The 24,767-nt window shown below is 35.5% G+C and overlaps 2 protein-coding genes and 1 pseudogene across 2 annotated transcripts; 1 reads left to right on the top strand and 2 right to left on the bottom strand.

Annotated features, from left to right (window-relative positions):
- Positions 1-4,579: 4,579 nt before the first annotated feature.
- On the top strand, positions 4,580-7,153 carry LOC111388093. The gene is made up of 6 exons (XM_023012755.1): positions 4,580-4,825; positions 5,351-5,413; positions 5,719-5,997; positions 6,094-6,280; positions 6,365-6,775; positions 6,885-7,153. The coding sequence occupies exons 1-6, from the start codon at positions 4,580-4,582 to the stop codon at positions 7,151-7,153; spliced, it is 1,455 nt and encodes a 484-aa protein (XP_022868523.1).
- Positions 7,154-10,130: 2,977 nt separating this feature from the next.
- On the bottom strand, positions 10,131-12,522 carry LOC111388092 (annotated as a pseudogene).
- A 3,720-nt stretch (positions 12,523-16,242) lies between these two features.
- LOC111388091 lies at positions 16,243-18,752 on the bottom strand. The gene is made up of 3 exons (XM_023012754.1): positions 18,450-18,752; positions 17,518-18,367; positions 16,243-16,538 (listed from the first exon to the last, which is right to left on the bottom strand). The coding sequence occupies exons 1-2, from the start codon at positions 18,750-18,752 to the stop codon at positions 17,537-17,539; spliced, it is 1,134 nt and encodes a 377-aa protein (XP_022868522.1). The 3' UTR covers positions 16,243-16,538; positions 17,518-17,536.
- Between the last annotated feature and the right edge of the window lie 6,015 nt (positions 18,753-24,767).

The following is a 24,767-nucleotide window of genomic DNA, read 5'->3' as shown; positions in this document are numbered from 1 at the left end:
CTTATGTGATATTATATTTTTCCCTGATTTTCTGCATTGATGTTTAAATATGATTTCATGCTAATTCCAACTGTGTCTTTCCTAGGAGATAATAGGCCTTATGACATTTTTCATCAAGTATAGTAAGTACAGTTTATCTTTTATCATACTGAGTTATGGTTCAATTTTTTACCCATAGAGGCAGATGAGAGCACCATTTTCAAAGGCCGTAGGACTAGTTGAGTCAATGATGTGTCTAGCTGAGAAGAAACAAGAATGAACCTTCCCGCCCTAATCACTTCCACAGCAGATGCTCTGTCACCATATTTGGTTCTTTTGTGTGAGAGGACGGTGATGGATGGGGGAGTAGTATCAACTAAGAAGAGTGTGAACACCTGAAGATCAAAGAGTGGGATGGATAGTTTTTGAGTTTGAATGTGAAAATGGATAAGACGATGATTGTGTGTTGATATGTGTTTTTACACACTTATTTAGCTCACAAACATGACTTAAACATGGACAAAGTAGTTGAATTGTGACTTAATCTCATTAAATTTATGCAATGTAGGTGTTTCTATGGAAAAGATGAAATTCAGAAGAAAAGAGCCGAAAAAGGACCTAAACGGAACAAAGCGATAGTTCGGGGACCAAAAGTGTAAATATTGGAAAGTTGAGCTAAAGTGCAGAATGAGAATGAAAATATGCCAAGTATGAGATTGAGGTTGATACAAGACGATCGGAGGAAGAAAGAAGTAATATTGGATTGAATTGAAGAAAAGTGAAAGATGAAGGACTAAATTGCAATTAATCAAAAGATGAGCCGAGCAAGTGATCAAGGAATTGATTGAGTCAAACGTCAAATAGGAGTCAATATTTGATGATGGAACAAAGGAAAGAAAGAAAAGAGATCATGAATAGAGAAAACGAAGTTCAGGGACCAAAATAGCAAGGTTGAAAGTTACAATCATGCGGCCGCACAAAACTATGCCATGCAGACACACAGAAGGATGCAAGGATTTCATAGAGCCATTTGACTTGAACCATGTGGTCGCATGGTTTAACACCATGCGGCCATATGGTTATAAAAACCAAAAAAAAAATCTGAACTTGCATTTTTAATTGAAACGCTTTTGGGGCTCCGTGAGGACATGATATAAAAGCCAAAATTCATCAAAAATAGGGTAGAACGTCCAGGGAGAAGAAAATTACAACTTTTGGAGGCAAGAAACACGATCTTGAAGCTGATTCCATAAGAATTCAAGCGGGTTTTCAAGGCTTTATTCAAGATTTCAAGAAATTTTCATACGGGTGCTATTCTTTCAATTTATTAATTTCATTTTTTATTCTGTAATTATGAATATTCTAGGCTAGGTTTTCAATTCACTAGGTGATCGATGAACCATTGTTTGTTATTTTAATTCCATATTTCATGAATTTAATATAAAGACTCGTTTGGATAATTTGATTGGTTTATATGCATTGATTTTCTTCCGCAATTAGTGGCCAATGATTGTGTGAGTATTGATGACTTATTTCTTACATTCGAGAGAAGTGGAATAGGTTCGATAGGGTGTAAATCAATATAGGGTCAGATATCAATATAGGGTCAAATAGGGGATAGAGATATACCCCTATGCTTTCTGCAATTCTCTAATTGTTCACAAAACCACATGCATTCTTGTATATTTACATCATCCATAGAGATATGGGCTGGTGGTGTGCAAGAATAGGTCTAATATATATCGAGAAAATATGTTGGATAGATTTAGGAACATTGAATTGACAAATTTCCATCGGGTCATTGATTTTATGAAATTAGGGTTTTTATAGCTTCAATTGGGGATTCATGATCCTAGTGACTTTATTTTAATTCATTTCCATAAATGAACTTTTGAATTTGCATAATATCATTTACTTGAGTGTTTGAGTCGTTTAATTAGAGAAATTTCGAGATTAGGGTTTCTAATTAAGAAATTAGGGTTTTTAATTGAAATTAGGGTTTTTTGCATTTTGACCATATTTTTACTCAATTAGATTCGGTTAAGGCTAGATTATATAGAATTGAACTACTCAATCTTTGTGAGACGATATTCGGACTTTTAAAAATTCACTTTATTACTTGTTACGATCCGTACACTTGCGGTAGTTTTAAATCGAAAGAATTATTTCATGAACGAGTTTTTGGCGCCGTTGCCGGAGATTGAGTATTCATTTAATTTTATTCAATTTAGCACTAATTCAAACTTTTTATTTTTAATTTTATTTTATTGCTTATTTAGTTTTATTACATAAGTGCATATTTTAGTTATTTAAGTGTTTAAATTGAATTCTCTTGCAGAAGTGCATGCTAAGATCTGCTGAAAGAAATTTACTCCTAGCCAATCCAGAGATCGAACGAAGCTTAAGAAGAAGGCAGAGAGAAAACAGAGCAGTGAGAAATCAGATGGAGAATGTACAACACAATCCTGTTATACAAGCCAATAAAAGAGGGGAAGAAGATGAAAGAAACATGCTCATTGGAGAGTTCATGACCCCTCAAATCATTCAAAGCCAGTCCAGCATAGTATATCCACCGTTCGGGCAGCCAAATTTCCAGTTGAAGACAAATGTGATACAACTGTTCCAGAACGGACATCAATTTTATGGAAGAATTGAAGAGAATTCGCACACGCATGTCTCACGTTTCTTAGAGATGTGCCAGCACTTCAGATATCAAGGAATCTCTGACGACGCCATAAGATTAAGATTGTTTCCACAAACTTTGCTGGACAAGGCGATTGAATGGCTTGATTCTCAGTCGATAACCAGCATTACTACCTGGAATGACCTAGCTCAGAAGTTCTGTACTAAGTTCTTCCCACCGGCCAAGACAGCAAAGCTAAAGCACGACATATCTATCTTCAGGCAAGGTGAATCTGAGAATTTTGATGAGGCTTGGAATAGATTCAAAAATCTACTAAGGAAGTGTCCACACCACGGGATTAGCAAGGGACTTCAGGTCCAATATTTCTATCCGGGGCTACTTTTAGCTTTCAAGAGCATGGTCGACTCTTCAGCTAATGGGTCATTGTCCACGAAAACAATTGACGAAGCATTGAAGTTATATGAGACAATGGCTACGACCTCAGCAATGTGGACCATGGAACGAGTAGTACCAAAGAAGACACCAGGAGTTTATGAAGTGCATGTATATTCAGCATTATCCGCTAAGATTGATTCCTTATTTCACAAGGTGGAAAACTTTACCCAGTCAGCTAACGCAGGGCAGACAAAGAAAGCAAATTGTGAGGAATGTGGAGCTGAGCATGTGACAGCAGAATGTCCAATTTTGACACAAGGAAAAGAGCAAGCAGATTTTGCTCAATGGGGACAGCGCCAGCAGAATAACACGTATGGAGAGACCTTCAACCCAAGCTGGAAAAAGCACCCCAACTTTTCTTGGAGCAACCAAAATCAGAATAGGTCGCAGGGGCAATATCAACAGTAAGAGAAGAAGCCTCAATTGGAAGAAATGTTCGGCAAATTCATAGAACAGACCAACTAATATATGGAGGCGAACAACCAATTCATGAAGAAGATAGAAGCCACTCTTCAGGACCAGAATGCAGCCATCAAAAATTTGGAAACTCAGATGGGACAGATGACAGTTGCATTAACAGGTAGAGCACCAGGCAGCTTGCCAAGTAACACAGAAGTCAATCCGAAAGAGCATGCAAAGGCTATAACAACGAGAAGTGGAATGGAATTACCTGAGAGACAGGTGAATAATCCCGAGGCAAACAGAGAAGAGATGTCTCCTGAAGTAGAAGAGATTTTGGAGCAAGAAGAGTAGACAAAAGAGCCAACACCGAGAGCAAATAAAGGAAACTCAAGGGATAAAGAGACTGTAACTGTGAACCCATATGAGCCACCCATACCGTTTCCACAGAGGCTGAAGAAGCAAAAGATGGAACACCAATACAAGAAGTTTCTCGAAGTCTTCAAGAAGCTCCATATCAACATCCCATTCGCTAAAGCACTGGTTCAGATGCCTAGCTATGCAAAATTCCTTAAAGACATCCTATCAAACAAAAGGAAGTTAGGAGATCACGAGACAGTTATGCTAACAGAGGAGTGCAGTGCCAGGATTCAGAGAAAGCTCCCTCCAAAATTTAAAGATCCAGGGAGTTTCACTGTCCCTTGTACCATTGGTGAAATTTATTTTGATAAAGCTTTATGTGATCTTGGTGCAAGTATTAACTTAATGCCATTGTCTGTTTTCAGGAAATTAGGATTGGGAGAAGCTAAAGCTACCACGGTGACCTTACAGCTGGCTGACAGATCATTGACACATCCACGAAGAATAATTGAAGACGTATTGGTTAAAGTGGAGAAGTTCATATTCCCAGCAGATTTTCTGATCCTGGATATGGAAGAAGATAAAGATGTTCCTTTAATATTGGACAGACCATTCTTGGCCATAGGCAGAGCTTTGATCGATGCTCAGAATGGGCAGTTGATACTGAGATTGGGAGAAGAATAGGTTTCATTCAATGTCTTCAAGGCTATGAAACTGCCAATAGAGACTGACAGATGTTTCAGGGTTGACATGATCGATAAAATGATTGAAGAGTCGTTTACACTGCAAAATCCATCAGATGCATTGGAAGCCTGCATTGCACATTCTCAATCCACAAAATTTGATTCTGTGGTCATAGAAATGTGTGCAAGATTTTTGGAGTCCAACCCATCCTACACGCGAAAACGATACTTTGAGCACCTTGGGACAGGGCCTGAGAAATCACAGCCATCTATTCTGAAGCCACCAAAGTTGGAACTTAAGCAGTTGTCCCCACACCTAAGATATGCATATTTGGGGGAGTCTAATACACTTCCAGTGATAATTTCAAACATGATTAGTGAAGTGGAGGAGGAAAAACTGCTTAGGGTGCTTAGAGATAACAAGCAAGCAATTGGGTGGATCATAGCAGATATCAAAGGGATCAGCCCTTCCTTATGTATGTATAAAATTCTCATGGAGGAGAATTTTTGACCAACAGTTGAAAGTCAAAGGAGGCTAAACCCAAACATGAAGGAGGTGGTAAGAGCTTAGGTGATTAAACTTCTGGATGCTGGAATAATCTACCCAATATCAGATAGTAAATGGACTAGTCTAGTGCAAGTTGTGCCCAAGAAAGGAGGAATTACAGTGGTTCAGAATGAAAAGAATGAGTTGATTCCGACAAGGACGGTAACAGGGCGGAGAGTTGCATTGATTACCGCAAACTAAATACCGCTACAAGGAAAGATCACTTCCCTCTTCCGTTTATAGATCAGATGTTGGAGAGATTGGCAGGCCATTCCCACTACTATTTTTTGGATGGGTATTCAGGTTATAATCATATACCAGTGGCACCGGATGATCAGGAGAAGACCATCTTCACATGCCCCTATGGTATCTTTGCATACCAAAGAATGCCATTTGGACTTTGCAACGCTCCTGCCACATTTTAGCAATACATGATGGCAATTTTCTCATATATGGTGGAGAAATTCATTGAAATCTTTATGGATGACTTCTTGGTCTTTGGGACCTCATTTGATGAGTGTTTGGATCACTTAAACTTGGTTTTACAAAGATGCAGAGAAACGAACTTAGTATTAAACTGGGAGAAATGTCATTTCATGGTTCAAGAGGGAATAGTCTTGGGACATAGAGTATCGACAAAGGGGATAGAGGTGGATAAGGCGAAAATTTAGGTTATTGAGAAACTACCACCACCTACATCAGTAAAAGGAGTTCGAAGCTTCCTTGGGCATGCAGGGTTTTACAGGAGGTTTATAAAGGACTTCTCAAAAATTACCAAGCCCCTGTGCAACTTGCTAATGAAAGAGGTATCTTTTGAGTTTAATGAGGCATGTTTTATAGCGTTCAATACTTTGAAGCAAAAACTAACCACAGTGCCTGTGATTGTGTCACCTGATTGGGATTTGCCCTTTGAGCTAATGTGCGATGCGAGTGATCATGCAGTTGGTGCGGTATTGGGACAAAGAAAGAATAAAATCTTTCATGTGATATACTATGCAAGTAGAACTTTGAACGATGCCCAAATCAACTATGCGACAACCGAAAAGGAATTGCTAGCTGTGGTTTATGCATTCGACAAGTTCAGATCGTATCTTGTTAGGTCTAAGGTCATCGTCTACATGGATCATGCCGCTCTGAAGTACCTTATGACAAAGAAGGATGCTAAGCCGAGATTAATCCGCTGGATATTGTTGTTGCAAGAGTTTGATATTGAGATCAAGGATAAGAAGGGCAGTGAAAATGTGGTATCCGACCACCTATCAAGATTGGAATGGGATGAACCTGAGATGTCAGTTGACATCAATGAAATCTTTCCAGATGAGCAAATTTTTGGAGTAGAAATAGTCGCATGGTACGCTGATATTATTAACTACCTTGCTAAGTCCATTCCTCCACCAGAGTATTCTAGCCATCAAAGAAAGAAGTTCTTCGCAGAGCTGAAATATTACTTTTGGGAGGATCCCATTCTCTACAGAAGAGGGGCAGATCAGATAATCAGAAGATGCATTCCCGAAGATGAAGTACCGAAGATTCTAGAGCATTGTCACTCTTCTGCATATGCTGGGCATTTTGGAGCTTCAAAGACTGATACAAAGATACTACAGTCGGGTTTCTATTGGCCTACTTTATTCAGAGACACATTCGAGTATGTAAAGAAATGTGATAGATGCCAACGAACCGGAAATATCTCAAGAAGAAATGAGATGCCACTAAACTACATCTTTGGAGGTTGAAATATTTGATGTATGGAGAATGGACTTCATGGGACCTTTTTCCCCATTGTACTCAAATTAATATATCTTGGTGGTCATTGACTATGTCTCTAAGTGGGTGGAAGCTGTTGCATTGCCCACCAATGACACAAAAGTGATAATAGAGTTCTTGAAGAAGTACATATTTACAAGATATGGTACACCGAAGGCGATAATAAGTGATGGAGGCAAACACTTCATAAATCGTCAATTAGAGCAGCTGTTGAACAAATATGGGGTGAAACATAAAGTAGCAACTCCATATCATCCACAAACCAATGGGCAAGTTGAAGTTTCGAACAGACAATTAAAGAGAATACTGGAAGTTGCAGTGAACTCATCCCGAAAAGATTGATCTAAGAAGTTGGACAATGCACTGTTAGCTTACAGTGTTTAAGACACCAATAGGAATGTCTCCATACCGCCTGGTTTTTGGGAAAGTGTGTCATCTACCATTGGAGTTGGAGCACCGAGCATATTGGGCCGTGAAACAGTTGAATATGGATCTCAAGGCTGCTGGTGAAAAACGACTGCTGCAACTTAATGAATTGGATGAGATGAGAATGGAAGCTTACGAGAACTTAAAGTTGATCAAGGAGCGCACCAAGAGATGACATGATTTACACATTCAGAGGTGAGAGTTTGAAGTTGGCCAGACAGTGTTATTGTACAATTCTAGACTCAAACTCTTCCCAGGAAAGCTAAGAACAAGGTGGTCGGGTCCCTATACCATAACTAAGGTGATGCAATATGGGGCTATTGAAGTGAGTCACGAGACCAAAGGCACTTTCATCGTCAATGGGCAAAGACTAAAATATTATTGGGGCTGTAATTTCCCTAAGCAGAAGTCCACTGTGCAACTCAGCAACCCAACGTGAAGAAGACACAGGAAAGTCGAGCTATCGACTATAAACTAGCGCTGAGTGGGAGGCAACCCACTGTATCCTTCAATTTATTTTATTGCATTAGTTTAGCAATTTATTTAAATTTCATATGTTTTACTAGGTCATCGATCATTCATGCATGATAGTCTAGGCACTACACGCTTATAGTTGCATGAGTCGGGGCTAAATAAAGTGTTTTGGGTGTTTGAGTGTGAAGTAATGCATTTCGTGGTTCAAAGTCGTTCGTTTTATTTTATTTTTCGAGATGCTTTTCAAAAACTTTTGTAAAGAATTGGTTTTGGTGCCAAGTTTTTGATAAGCATATTCTCTTTCAAGTAAATATATATATTTTCGGAATATGGCGAGTCTAGTCAATTTTGAAATTGAAAACCAATTTTGGTGGATTTTTAAATTTTAAGTTGTGTTTGGGGTTATAATTGTAAGTTTGCTTTAGTTATATATATATATATAAAGGCTTTGTCCATGCGGTCGCATGGACCCCTACCGGAACAAAATTGGTGGACCTCAACTAGCATGGTGTAACACCATGTGGCCGCATGGTGTATAAGTGACGGGTTTTAAATCCGTCACTTGCAAATCCCACCCCATTTTCCCCATTTCACCCTCACACGAACACGCCATTCCCCCTCCCCCCCAATCCACCTTCACACGAGCACAATCAATCACCCACGCATCCACTCTTCATCTAAGCACCACATTATTCTCTTCATTGGCATTGATATCAAGAATATTGAAGCATAACTCTCCACTTTCATCTCACAAAAGCTCCCAAGGTAAGAAATTTAACTTTCTATGCAAAGATTGAAGTATTTCTTTGATTTTATGAATTTTTCGAATTGGTTGAATGTTGAAATGTGATTGAGTTGTGATTTGTGGTTTAGCTCTAAGTGTAGATCAATAACAAATTGTAAGGAATTCCCAATGCACACAACGTGTTTGATCAAATGTCAATGAGACATATGATTTGAAATTTTGGACTTTTCATTTATGTGATGATTTACATTGTTATTGTGAGGCGTAATAGATGAGAAATCTCGTGGAATTTCATTAGAACACATTTGCTTCACATATTTGTGCACATAAACACATAATTGCTAAGCCATGTCAACTCACGTCACTAAATTCGTCCACGTAATTTCCTAACCAAACGACCTCCGATTGTAGTGAAATTTGGATATATACTAGACACAATGAGTACTTTCATATGTCCGGACCTTGTCTGGGGAAATTTCAATATTTCTCGGTGATGCTCGGGGCTGAAGATGGTCACTTAGTCATGGGTCTAATTTTCAAAAAGTGCATGTTAGAGCCATAGTTTTGAGTTTTTCTCATTAATGCAATATTGATGTTACATTGACTTCCATACGTTGAATATTGCACACATTTTGAAGAAAGTTTGGGGGATTCTTTTATTTTCTTTTATTTTTATTTTTTGGGCAAAGAAGCAACAAACTGAATGAAGAAAATCATCATTAAACATATTATGGAACCCACGTACCAAAAATCTTCTTTACGGATCTCATAATAGAATCATAAAGCATGAATACTCAATCAAGACAAAATAAGAACACTTAAAATAGAAATAGCACTTGGAAGCAAAATTTTCAAAAGCACTTGCAGGGGATATATTTTGAAAATCGGCAATTTGCACTATCTTCTAAGAATGATGAGGGCAACTGAAATCCATGAACCATAAGGGCCAAGAGATAATAGTTTGTCAACCATTTGCTGGAAACTTTGATCTCCATATGGAATTTCCATAAACATGATAGATGGGTCATAGATAATTCAACATTACCTATAGGGTCTCAAAAGCAACGTTTGAAGGCTCAATGGACAAGAAGAAAAACATTGATGAACTTAATGTTCCATATGTTGTCAGGCATACACTTATCCTACAATAACAGGTAAAAACTAATGTTCAGAAACTTCTAATGAAAATAGCATTTAGCAATGAAGGGTTCCATAATTATTAGAAGATGTTGATTAATATTGTACGAGGGGAAAATCTTGATATTGGGATAAAACAATTTTATAACTCAATAACTTGATCCTATTGTTCAAATTGGTAAAATAACTTGCAAGGTGTCTTACATATGAAACATGTGTGCTTGAGATTACTGATCGGTGTACTCTACCATTGCATTGACAATATCAATTTACATATTTTCCTGGTTCTCTTTCATGCATGGCTGTATAAAAAGGGTTTCACAGAAACATCTCATCATAAAAGCAACCTTCAGTCTGAAAATATTGACACATCCTCTCAAGTAGAATTCATCTACAACATATGGTCACTGTTGGATTTGACATACAAGGAGTGGAAGGAAGAATTATCATAAATGAGAGGAAGAATCATGTCTAAATTATAGTAATAATATAGCCTGAATGCAAGCGTAATACACCCAAGGAAACAGGTGGCATGTGTCATAAACTTGGATCGTTGTCAGCGATATAAGCTTTATGAAAAGGGTTCCAGATATTAATATGGAACAGGCATGCTGGAGAAGTCCATAGTGAGGTGACACAACAAGTTTTGAAAGGATCCTCCGGAAAATGAGATGGCGTTGGTTCTCTCATTAATATCATAACATGGTCGGTGCAATGCCTCAGGGAAGTGCAATTGACATATATTTTCCAGTAACTAAAAGAAGCCTATATATATATAAGCAAATCAAAAGGCATCAAGTGGGTGCAACACACATGCCAAGGTTCATACATATTTTGTTTTGCTATTGTTATGAAAAAATTATAAATCCCAGGCCTAGCTCGAGGAGCAGTCAATGTTACATTTCAAACCATTTGATGTTCTCTATTTACAAGAAAAAGTTTAAGAGTCTTTTGAACAATGGCAAGTACATACCAGGGTGTGGGCACCAGAGAGTGCAACAATATCCTTGTCGTTCAGACCCATTTGTTTGATAAATACATCCCTTGGTCCGCCTACAATAGTAATTTAAGATTAACATGAGACTTGCCATTTTTAAGGCTGAGGATGCTTGAATTGTCAATAATTTGGTTTACCCTTTGTAGCACCGGGCAAACAACCTTCAACAGGAGCTCTTTCTTATCCTGATATTAGAGAAGCACAATCATGAACATGTGCTAATCTAATAAAGATGCATTTATTAAATAAAACATATACTCATTTTTTTGATCAACGAGTAATTGATGGAAGGTATAAGTTTCTTTATAGGAGCAGGTATAAAATATATAGGGGTTGGATGCATATAATAAATCTTTTAGCTCCATATTAATGCCAGAGTTCAACTAAAGAGTCTTTCTAGGCATATTCACATTTTTAGGAAAAACAAATTCACTAACTGCCTTCCTGGATGGAAAGGCATTTCTGGTCCTCCAGCAACTTCAACAGCAACAACTCCCACCAATTACTACGTACAAGTAAGGACCATGAAACATTCAAATTATCTAATAAATAATTCAAAAACATGTTCAAATTTCACGCATTAATGAATAGAAAGGCAAAAATACTTGATGGAAGTCAGCATAAGAAATAGTAGGGAATTGCTCCTTGATGAGTTCTAAGAGCTGCCTTGAACCTCATGGTCCCAAAAGGACCTCCAGTCTTGCTTTGCACATCAAAGGTATTAGTAGAATGCCACCTAGAGTCACAGCACACCACATTCCAATACAATCGAACATGACTTCTATCATATCATCAAAATCACTCATATACAATGTGCTGAATATACTACCAGACAACAAAATAGAACAGCACTACATCATTTCAAAATGAGTTTGGTTCATTGACGTATTTGTACAAATAGGAATTTACTGAGAGCCACATCCCATTTATCTAAGATTTGGAAATCTTTTGGATTTGAATCAGGAAGTACATACAAGTATTTTGCTTACGGTTCATTTTAAGGGTCTGCCAACAAAATCAGGCCAATGACATTTTAAATGTCTCTTTCTAAACGCTAAGTACAGCATGGTTGTAAGAGTACAAAAATCTAAACTCTCTGCGAAGGGCACATAGGAGAGATCTTATAATCTCCACGACAGTTCAACTTCTTGAATAACTTTGATATCTTCAGACCAAAACCAACAAAAGTTGAAGCTCTATTTTACACCAATATTTATTTAGTTGTTCAAAACGGTTGGAAAATATGGGTCATGGGTAACCCATGTGGTGTAACCCGGCCTGCAAGACATCAAAAGGGTTGGAGGAGTGGTTTGAACTTGGAATTTAAATCTACAATCCCCATAACCTCCCTTTACTTCCCACATAACCTCTAATCATGTTGTCGGACAAGAGAAGGAAAAAGATGGCAAGAAAATATAGTGAAATTTGTATGTAAAAATGCAACAAAACTAGAAAGACGCTCCAATATAAGGCATTTATATTGTAGATAATAATACTTTTCAACTGTCATCGGGGAATTCGGGACATAAGTAGCAAAGTGATTTAATCACACAAATATTGGAATACTTGAACCAAATTTATTCAAGCATGCTACGATTTCTTTCATTATGTTCAAAATAATTCAGGGAGATCTTCGTGTTATTACAATGCGTATGCAATAATATCATTCAAAACGTAACAAATAATTAAGAAATATTTCACTAACAGAGGATCAATATTAGCAAAAAGTCCATATTCACAGAATACTAAAAGTGAATTCCAATTTAAATGAAAAATTGAAATTTTAAATAGGAGGGTTGGGGGAACATATGCAATACGTAGCATGATAGGAGCGCAATTCTTCTCGGCAATTAAACCTCTGAGCTTCTTCTTCTGGCATTTCTCAATAGCCTTTTAGTACTCCTCATTCACATTTGGATACGACTTCACCATTTTTCAGCGTCGCTTCAATCAATTTTCACAAAATTACACAATTCAAATAACCAACTTGTAAAATTAAATAAATAAACATGAGCATTCATGCAAAAACCTCGGGTCCATCTATTTAGAAATTTACATAAAAATAAGGGAAATGTTTCATAAATCCACGCATATACAGGAAATCAGCTAAATGAAAACGAAACCTTTGGAGGAGTTGTGACGGTGAGGTTTCGGCTTCTTGATGCCATTAACTCCACTTTGAATCACATCAAGATGTCCCTTAGAGAGTGAAAAAAACGATGCATTATAAACAAAGTCCACAAGGGTATTTGAATTCTTGTGAACGAAACTGTACATAAACAATATTAACATTGGACAATTTGTATCATTGATCAATCTACTACTAAACCAAGAATCAAGAAATAATATCAATCTACTTCTAAACCAAGAATCAAGAAATAATCACGTAGCAGCTGCCCTGCGTCGGCTTGACGTTACTATGAAGGTCAAGCATCTTATTCTACAGGACTCCCTCTTTATCAAGGTTGAGTCAAAATCATCTTGTATGTGAATGGTTGTTTACTTACTAATGAACAGAGTTCTTATGTGATATTATATTTTTCCCTGATTTTCTGCATTGATGTTTAAATATGATTTCATGCTAATTCCAACTGTGTCTTTCCTAGGAGATAATAGGCCTTATGACATTTTTCATCAAGTATAGTAAGTACCAGTTTATCTTTTATCATACTGAGTTATGGTTTAATTTTTTATCGGTAGAGGCAGATGAGAGCACCATTTTCAAAGGCCGTGGGACTAGTTGAGTGAATGATGTGTCTAGTTGAGAAGAAACAAGAATGAACATTCCCGCCCTAATCACTTCCACAGCAGATGCTCCGTCACCATAGTTGGTTCTTCTGTGTGAGAGGACGGTGATGGGTAGGGGAATAGCATCAACTAAGAAGAGTGTGAACACCTGAAGATCAAAGAGTGGGATGGATAGTTTATGAGTTTAAATGTGAAAATGGATAAGAGGATGATTGTGTGTTGATAAGTGTGCTTTTACACACTTATTTAGCTCACAAACATGACTTAAACATTGACAAAGTAGTTGAATTGTGACTTAATCTCGTTAAATTCATGCAATGTAGGTGTTTCTATGGAAAAGATGAAATTCAGAAGAAAAGAGCCGAAAAATGACCAAAACGGAACAAAGCGATAGTTTGGGGACCAAAGGTGCAAATATTGGAAAGTTGAGCTAAAGTGCAGAACGAGAATGAAAATATTCCAAGTATGAGATTGAGGACGATACAAGACGATCGGAGGAAGAAAGAAGTAATATTGGACTGAATTGAAGAAAAGTGAAAGATGAAGGACTAAATTGCAATTAATCAAAAGATGAGCCGAGCAAGTGATCAAGGAATTGATTGACCCAAATGTCAATTAGGAGTCAATATTTGATGATGGAACAAAGAAAAGAAAGAAAAGAGATCATGAATAGAGAAAACGAAGTTCAGGACCAAAAGAGGAAGGTTGAAAGTTACAACCATGCGGCCGCACAGAACTGTGCCATGTGGCCGCACAGAAGGATGATAGGATTTCATAGAGCCATTTAACTTGAACCATGCGGTCGCATGGTTTAACACCATGCGGCTGCATGGTTATAAAAACAAAAAAAAAAATCTGAACTTTCGTTTTTAATTGAAACTCTTTCGGGCTCCGTGAGGACATGATATAAAAGCCAAAATTCATCAGAAATAGGGTAGAACGTCCAGGGAGAAGAAAATTACAACTTTTGGAGGCAAGAAACACGATCTTGAAGCTGATTCCATAAGAATTCAAGCGGGTTTTCAAGGTTTTATTCAAGATTTCAAGAAATTTTCATACGGGTGCTATTCTTTCAATTTATTAATTTCGTTTTTTAATCTGTAATTATGAATATTCTAGGCTAGGTTTTCAATTCACTAGGTGATCGATGAACCATTGTTTGTTATTTTAATTCCATATTTCATGAATTTAATATAAAGACTCGTTTGGATAATTTGATTGGTTTATATACATTGATTTTCTTTCGCAATTAGTGGCCAATGATTGTGTGAGTATTGATGACTTATTTATTACATTTGAGAGAAGTGGAATAGGTTCGATAAGGTGTAAATCAACATAGGGTCCGATAGGGGCTAGAGATATACCCCTATGCTTTATGCAATTCTCTAATTGTTCACAAAACCACATGCATTCTTGTATATTTGCATCATTCATAGAGATATAGGCTGGTGGTATGCAAGAATAGGTCTAATATATATCGAGAGAATATGTTGGATAGATTTAGGAACATTGAATTGACAAATTTCCATCGGGTCATTGATTTTATGAAATTAAGGTTCTTATAGCTTCAATTGGGGATTCGTGATTCTACGAACTTTATTTTGATTCATTTTCATAAATTAGTTTTTGAATTTGCATAATATCATTTACTAAAGTGTTTGAGTCGTTTAATTAGAGAAATTTCGAGATTAGGATTTCTAATTGAGAAATTAGGGTTTTTAATTGAAATTAGGGCTTTTTGCATTTACCATATTTTTACTCAATTAAATTTGGTTAAGGCTAGATTATATAGAATTGAACTACTCAATCTCTGTGGGACGATAATCAGACTTTTAAAAATCCACTTTATTACTTGTTACGATCCGTACACTTACGGTAGTTTTAAATCGAAAGAATTATTTCGTGAACATATGTGCAAGGAAAATAGTGTGTGAAAATGGAGATGAGGTGATGTTGGGTGAAGATGAAAAAAAATTAGGGTGACAATAGGAAATCGCGACACATATCTAGCCATGGTTAGACTCATATATATGTAGGATATTGTTTTATCTAGTAACGATCTCCTAAACACCGTGTTTAGTTTATGCTAAGCATCGTGCTTAGGTGGCACACTAAGCATTAGGAGATCAAATCCGTTATTTTAATACATTTTCTTTAATTTTTTTTATTTATAATCTTAACATTTACACAACATTAGATTTGGAAAATCAAAATATAATTTTCATAAACGAAATAATATAATGAATCCTTCCCTAACGAATATTTTATTGAAAAATCTACGTGACAAAAATATGATTAAGACGCAATCACCCTATTTTTGGGGTTATCCAAGAGAGGATAATTTAACTCTCTTTAGTGTAAACACAATTTAGATTAAATGCATTGTAGGTCGCTAAACTTTCAGTGGGTTGAATTCTGATCAACCCAAGCAAATTGAAGTTGAGTGGCTTGATTTCACAACAATGAGAATGAGTGGACCCTGATGCAACTCTTGGAAGTTAGCTGACTTGCAATGCATTTAATCCCCAGAATACTGCTATCTTGGTAGAACATATTAGGAGAATGAGAGAGAGGTAGGATCATTAAGTTGTCCTAGCTAATTAAATATCACTAACTTTTCAAATTTGCTTCTTACCAGTCAACTAAAGGCTCATGATCCAAAAATATGAAAATCTAAATATATCCAACTTCATCAGACAATGAATAAGTAACACTAATATTCAGTATTACTCTTTGTAATCACATATGCATCCTTTTGCATACAAACTTGAACTTTCTATTTCATAGTAGATTTTATTGAAATTAAGAGTGTATCCAATTTATCCATCCATCAAAAACTGCATAATTGAAAGGCTGAAGACATGCACTGCAATTTCACCCTCCCTAAATTTCAAGAGTAAGAGAAAAAGGAACGTTAATCACAATAGCTGATTAAAAAAAGAAGGCACGTAATAATAGAGTTATGCTAAGAGTAACCAAAATGATGGTTGAAACATTGGATAAATTTATAAGGTGCACATAAACCCGTATGCACAGTGGAGCAATTTCAACTCGTCACTAGAAAATAACATGAAATCAACGCTAAAAATGAGTTTGCAACAAATTAGTAAAGCCCGCAGATTCATAGTAGGCAAGAACGAATGTGTCAGATTGCATTTCACCATCAAAAGCCCCATGCTTAATGTCCCCAACAGGTTAAGCTGCAGAGGAAAAAATTACTTGTATTAATACCACAAACTATTAACTCAAAAAAGTATGGGAACAATGTCTATGGTCAGTCGTCAGCAATCAAAATCTGTAAATAGAAAACATAAGGAACATATTACTATTGTCAATTGTCCAAACTAGCATAGAGAATAGCATTATGGACAGTGTAAAGGCATATAGGGACTATGAGAAATCAGACACGGCAAACAATGAAAATGGCCGAATATACAACATCTTCCGAACAAATAAATAAATAATATGGAGGAAAAAAGTCATTCACAAAAGTTAACCTTCACCACACGTAACTGGGACATTAAACTTATCCCCATATTAATTTTATCTAAAACCAGTTATTTTCAAGGATCGACAAGTAAAACAAGAATATTTTCTCAGTCAACTTATCCAAAAGTCTAATATACAATCTCGTCACTCCCAGACTCTAAGTCCATTCCCATCCCTCTGAATTTTATAGCATTCTTTCGTAGCCAAAAAACCCAAAAAGCAGTTAAAATCATTTCAGTTTTTTTACGTTAACAAAACCATCATAATACTGAGACATCATCCAAAGACTAAATCAAATTCAGTTCCCAATAACAGCTTGTTCCAACCCTTGATTTCAACTTACAGTGCAATAAAATATAAACCTGCATCAATATGTTCTTACTTGGATCAATCATTCAGTCAGTTCTCACATAGACCACATCGTTCATGCTTACACTGTCTATATGCAAATTAGTTGCTTATTACATTCTTTGGTTACAGATAACAGTCCACATCATTCATCATTTGAAATTGTCTAGACACAATATCATGTGATTCACGTTATCATTTCTTGGAAGGTAACAATGATCTCTTTCATTATCTAAACTCTCAAATACGAAACACACCAACAAGCACCAATAGAAAGTTATTATCTTCACAGAAAAATAAGCAATATAAATAAGTCAATGAAAGGCAGGTAGGACAACTTACAGCATGAATTTGTTGATCTCTAATGGCTCTTGATGACACTATTCAGAACAACTCCACTGCGCGAGCAAGGGAGTACATAGTACTCTTTGGAAATCCCAACATCACAACAGCTCAACAGATAAAGGAAATAAAAATCCTTGGTATTGTGATTATAAAATAGTATGACACAAAGAAGGCCCAGAAAAATTTGATCCTCATTCGGATGAAAAGCATAAAATTTGAACTTCCTGAAGTCAGGATAAAATTTTAAAATATTATGCAGCGGTCGGTGCCAAACGGAACCATGAAAGTTGGTGATGTGCTTGAGCACCCAACAACAACTGTCATCAAACGTCCAGATTAGTATCCTATAATTATCTTTGATGAAGTAAAGCAAAGCCCCTTTGGATGTCCCAATAGATCCACATTGATCGAATTCATCCTTTTGAGGCAGCTCAAAAGCCTGAGCTTTCAATTTCACATTTGTTTTTGTATGTTCTTTTAATCCGAGATTGATACACACCAAGTACTTGGCCATTGACAACCTGTATAAAACCCCATTCAAGTAAACAGAACTTTGAACCCAGCGGCCAAGGTCAAGAACGGGCTCAAAATCGATAGTATGGCAAGCCCAACCGCCAGTCTCAGATGAATAAACATCCAGATTCAATATTTGAGTGACTCTGGCAAACCTAATAATTTTATGGTGAAGCGTAACGGTAGGATCAAAAGCTAGCGAGGAGTACTTGAAATCACCATGTAAGGGGTTAACAGGAATTCTGATGCATTCAGAGGTGGTGGGGTTGCACACGAAATATTGAGTCGGATTGGAAGATCTGGATGCTAGAAGAAAAAGCCCTCTTGCAACAGTCTAGAATGTGCTCCGCCTTGTGTTCGGCTCTAAAGCTTTCAATCAATGCCGTCAAATTCCGCCACAAATTATTAGAAACGACTCCATACTTAGAATCAGGAGCTAATGTAAGAGAATTTTCACCCACTCGGCTGTAGATTAAGCCGTAAAAAACGGCGGATGGAGAAGGGGAGGAGAATCTAGGAGCACATGCATTTGAAATCAGAAAGTACAAAGATTTGCACACACACTTGAGCCTGATAAGAGGTTTATCCGGGATTCGAGACAAGATCTCAACTTTTAAATCATCCGGTAAATTTGACCAACTGAAAACACACGAACTTGAAACTCCATCTTCTTTTTTCCCTTCTACACTAGGATTACAATTGAAGGAAGATAAGGACATGACTCAGAATAAAATACAGAGGCCTTTCGAATTGGGAAGGAGGCTGCGGCCGGTTTCATTGACATAACCCTATACATAGGGGAGGAATTAGTGGCAGATTACCGGTTGATCCGTCCATTTTTTCAAAAGGCCTTTGACCAAATAAAAAATCAAAAAACAAAAATGTTTAAAAACTTGAAAAAAAAAAAAAAAAAAAAGGCAAAAATCCCATTACCATTTCAAAAAAAAAGAGAGGAGAGCAAAGAAGAAAGGTCCAAGTTACTGTAGCAACACCGACGACCCAGTTGACCATATCTCTTTGAAGAAGGTAAGCTTTTGATTAAGTAAAAAGCGTTTTTATGTTGATTTTTGAAAAAAAAATGATTCTATGTATATTTGTTGAGAAATCCTTGTGTTTATGATTGTGAGTTGTAATTTGGAGAAGGTTTTAATGCTAGGGGTGCCAAAAATGGTGAAGATCGTCAAAAATGGAATTTCCAAGCAGCCTGCAAATTCGCAGGCCCAGACGACCCATTATCTAGGCAGTCTTGGCGGGCAGACTTTGTAATTTATTTTTTAATTACATAATATTGTTTATTTAGCATATTTATTTACTTCCTTTAATTATTGAAGTTAATTGTTTATTTGAATACTTAATTATTTATTTTAACTGCTTATATTTTGTTGTCTAATATTTAATTATTTATTTGAATTGTTTAATTTTAATGTATATTATGTATTTAAAATTATTTATTCAAAATGCTTGATATAAATGTTTAATTATTTATCAAATTATTAATTATTTCCTAATTTAGTTTAATTACTTATTTTATGTTCCATAATAGTAAAATATTTAAAATAAACAATTAAAATATTAAAATAAGTATTTAATCAAAAAAATAAAAAATTAAATTAAGTATTAATAAAATAATTAAAATAAGTATTTAAACATAAAAATAAACAATTAAATTATGCATTAATAAAATAATTAAAATAAGTAATTAAAATATTAAAATAAACAATCAAAATAAGTGTTAGTAAAATAACTAAAATAAATAATTAAATACTCAATAAGTAATAGTACACATAAAGAATTTAAATTAATATTTAAACATTAATAAAGAAATTAAATTAAGCAATTAAATTAGGAAATGAAAACATTAATCAAATTAAGTACTAGTAAAATAATTAAAATAAATTATTAAATATTAAATAAGTAATATACATAAAGAATTAAAATAAGTATTTAAACATAAAAATAAAAAATTAAATTAAGTATTAATAAAATAATTAAAATATCAAAATAAATGATCAAAATAAGTGTTAGTAAAATAAATAATTAAATATCCAATAAGTAATAATATACATAAAGAATTTAAAAAATATATATTTAAACATTATTAAAAAAATTAAATTAAGCAATTAAATTAGGAAATGAAAATATTAATCAAATTAAGTGCGAGTAAAATAATTAAAAAAATGATTAAATATTAAATAAGTAATATACATAAAGAATTAAAATAAGAATTTAAACATAAAAATAAACAATTAAATTAAGTATTAATAAAATAACAAAAATAAGTAAATAAAATATTAAAATAAACTATCAAAATAAGTGTTAGTAAAATAATTAAATATTAAATATTAAATAAGTAATATACATGAAGAATTTAAATGAATATTTAAACATTAATAAAATAATTAAAATAAGCAATTAAATTAGGAAATTAAAATATTAATCAAATTAATTATTAGTAAAATAATTAAAATAAATGATTAAATATTAAATAAGTAATATACATAAAGAATTAAAATAAGTATTTAAACATAAAAATAAACAATTAAATTAAGTATTAATAAAATAACTAAAATAAGTAATTGAAATATTAAAATAAACAATCAAAATAAGTGTTAGTAAAATAAGTAAAACAAATAATTAAATATTAAATAAGTAATATACATAAAGAATTGAAATAAATATTTAAACATTAATAAAATAATTAAATTAGAAAATTAAAATACTAATCAAATTAAGTACTAGTAAAATAATTAAAATAAATGATTAAATATTAAATAAGTAATATATTTAAAGTATTAAAATAAGTATTTAAACATAAAAATAAACAATTAAATTAAGTATTAATATAAATGTTTTAGTATTTATCAAAATATTTATTATTTACTAATTTAGTTTAATTACTTATTTTATGTTAAGTAATAGTAAAATATTTAAAATAAATAATGAAATATTATAAGTAATATACAATAACAATTAAAATAAATAATTAAACTATTAAAATAAACGATCAAGATAAGTGTTAGTAAAATAATTAAATATTAAATAAGAAATATACATAAAGAATTGAAATAAATATTTAAACATTAATAAAATAATTAAATTTAGCAATTAAATTAGAAAATTAAAATATTAATCATATTAGCAAATTAAGTATACGTAAAATATTAATTTATGTTCATTTCCTTTATTCTGTTATCTGTTGATTATTTCATATAGTAGCAGTTTGTTAGTTTATTTTTCTAATATTTTGGTTTATCAATTATCTAGTGCACAAGGTTCTACTATTTGAAATTTTGTAGGATAGAATATTATCCGGACGACGCTGTCAAACAGATCCCTGGTAAAGTTACAGTTCGGTAAAGCTAAATTGTAACTTTACTAGCTTCTCTACGGTACTAGATTTGCTAGATGATGAGCACGCAGACATATTACGTCGATTGTGCTTATAGCCATTGTATTCGTTGCACGACGTATAGTGGTCTAGGTTGCTAAAGCCAGTTGATGGAGTTGTCCTACATTTTGATCTTGGGGGCAAGATATCCACATTCTCCATATTTGAGTTTGCCCCTCGTCACTGGATTGCGATGTACAGACGAAGAAGCGGCGAGGGCCCATGTTCCTAAGAACAGGAGGCTATTGAATGAATATTTTCGTTGATAGACAACATTTACTCTAGCACAATTGAGAGATGCATTGAGGGGATGCGATCAAATGTCTGATAGGCTGAAGTTGGGCTTGGTGCTTATCATCGAGAGCGTACTCCAGTGTCACCACAAGAAGACATCGATAACTTTTCCATTTAGAGGTTGTTGATGACATTGATACCTTCAACAACTATCCATGAGGACAGAGATGTTTTGTAAATACATTACGTGTATTTAGGAGGGATTTTTGATGCCTAAAGGGGATAAGCCCGAGCGTAAGTACGATGTATATGGACTGCCGTTGATGCTGCAAGTATATGTTTAAGTTAACGAATTATCTATGCTTTTTTTATTAAATTCTATATATAATAATTGTAATTACTGCAAACATGGGTCTACGAGATTGTCTCAATCTTAGTCAGTCGGTATACGACGAGAGAAGAGACATGCTGCCCTCGGATTCATCACTGGCGAGCACAAGACAAGTCACTTGTCAGACAATTATCGACTCTCCTAGACGATTTTGAGGTACGTATTATACATTTGCAATTTATATTTTATGTCCTTTTACAATCACAATACATGGTCATTAACTATGAAATGTCAAAATGTCAGTTTGAAGTTCTCACTGAGTTGGCACCGTTGATCGAGGAGGAGAGTCAGATTTATATTCGTAAACTGTCTGTTCCGACTGAGCATGAGGATCCGATGCTTGAGTCCTGCGTGAATCGAGATAGGGTATGTTACTTGAATATAATTTGTTGAATATCGCATTGATATTGTAATTAAGTGCTTCACTTGTAATATTTATTTTTTCAGGAGGGTAGCCAGTATTACCTCCGCCGAGGAGATCACGTCTGGCTGCGCCAAACGTTTAGATGTCCGAGTCACGCGTGGATCGAGATAGATTATGTTACTTAAAAATAATTTGTCGATTTTTGTTTTATTTTTTTGATTAAGTTATTCATTTGTAATATTTCTTTTTTCAGGAGAGCCGTCCAGTATCACCTCCTGCACCTAGTCATCGTGCTTCGACGGTTGATTTGTCCGAACTCCTGACGGAGATGAGAAGAGACATGGCAGAGTTATGAGATGATGTCGAGATGCTACGAGCCGGGTTAGGAGACCTTCATGCTGAGGTTGCAGCGATACAAGGCGACGTAGCAGGCCTGCATGGGACAGGCGGCTATCAGGATGGAGGGGATGGCGGAGGGACTGGCAGCTATCGAGATAGAGGAGATGGCGGAGGCACTGGCGGCTATCAATATGGAGAGGCCGTGGTTATCAGGGACGAGGGGGTTAGATGGGGTATGTTGACTCGTCATGGCCATCGGTTGATGCATTCGATTCATTTTTAAATGGCTCGCCGGAGATGGAGATGGAGGAGCAGAAGGGGGTATCCGAGGCAGAGTGGGTACCCGTGTAGGGGATACCTGAGGAGGAGGAGTATCCGTGTAGGGATACCTAGGGATGCGGAGGTGGTACCGGAGGAGGAGGTGGTGAGGGTGCCAGAGGTGGAGGATGTATTGAAGGTGGAGAGGGTACCGAAGGAGGAGGGGGTAGTGGAGGTGGAGAGGGTACAAGAGGAGAAGGTGGTGAGGGTGCCGAAGGAAAAGGTGGTGAGGGTGTCAGAGGAGGAAATGGAAAGGGTACCGGAGGTGGAGGTGGTACCCGAGAAGACGCCAGACTCGCCGGACGTAGTTTTTGTGTTGGAGGAAGTGGTCTCGGTGACTGGCAAGGGGTGGTCTCGATGGCCGGGGATATGGAAATCCCCGAGACGGAGGAAGAAAGGATGCATGCGGTTGACGTGTCGACGTTAGTGGTCGGCAAGAGGCCGAGGGTCCCATCACAGTACATCGTTTCTCCCTTTACCGCGGAGGCGAAGAGAAGGAGGTTCGTCGACGGAACGCACCCCAATTTATTTAGGGAAGTGGACTACACCAAGTGGAAAGCGTTCGAGACGAAGTGGAGAGCAATTAGGCCTGAGTAAGTATTGTATTTTATACAATTAGTACAGTACGTAGACGCTAACACATGTTTACTTCTTGTAATTAATATTTCTGATCTTATTTTTTCAGGGCCAGCCGCACGATTACTCAAAAGACAATCTCGAACGCTTATAAGGGGTTCCACGATGTCACCACTTCGGGGGCTTGGCTCGTCGACGATGTAAACGAAATAGTAATATTGTTATTTATTATATATACATAATTTTGATTTTTGAATCAAATCCATGGAATAACTCCTTTTTTTATTAGTGTTTCTTGATGTAGCACATCAACTTGGCCTTGGATTTACTACGAGATCAAGCTAAAAGACATATAAAATCGTTCAACATTCCTAGTCAACTCATGTTGAACACCGAGTTCTCCGTGCTGTTGACATTGAGTACTAGTCGCTCCAACCTATAGGTAATGAGTATACGGTGCCGACATATATGATGGAGTGGGTCGTAGGGATGTGGCCGAGTGTCGGGGGAAAGCCATAGGAGAGTTGTATATATCTGTACATACCAGCGTATGTGAATCATAACTACATTGCAGTGGAAATCGTTTTCGTTGACTCCACTATGTATGTGTACAACCCCGATCATTTATGCCTGACACAAGGTTAACTCGAGCAAAATTTGGAGCAGGTGTTTGTGATCGTTCCCATGATGGCTAGACGAGCAAATATCACCGTGCAGGACAGATTGGCCACCGTGCGGGACACGACGATGGTGAGATAGCAAATATCGTAAGTGTTTGTAATTTTATTTTTTTAATTTACAACCTAAGTTCTAACTAGATGGTGATGTGCTAATACAATATTATTTAATTGTAGGGGTAATTGCGGCATATTCATCATCAAGTACATAGAATTTTTGAATGTAGCACATAAGGTTGATGCAATCAACCAGGCATGGATACAAAATTGGATAAATAAATTAGCATATAATTTATTTGAATTTAATGATGATCCGTAAATAATTGTTCATATCGTAATATTTATTTAAATATTGTACATTTCATTCATTAATTTGTAATTATGAAAGAATTGTAAAATGTATATTATTTATTTAATATTTAATTATTTATTTATAATGTTTGTGTG

The sequence above is a fragment of the Olea europaea genome, unplaced genomic scaffold (genome assembly GCF_002742605.1).
Source record: "Olea europaea var. sylvestris unplaced genomic scaffold, O_europaea_v1 scaffold453, whole genome shotgun sequence".
NCBI classification, from domain to species: domain Eukaryota; kingdom Viridiplantae; phylum Streptophyta; class Magnoliopsida; order Lamiales; family Oleaceae; genus Olea; species Olea europaea.
Note: the sequence above shows the minus strand (reverse complement) of the source record. Positions and strands in the feature narration are given on the sequence as shown.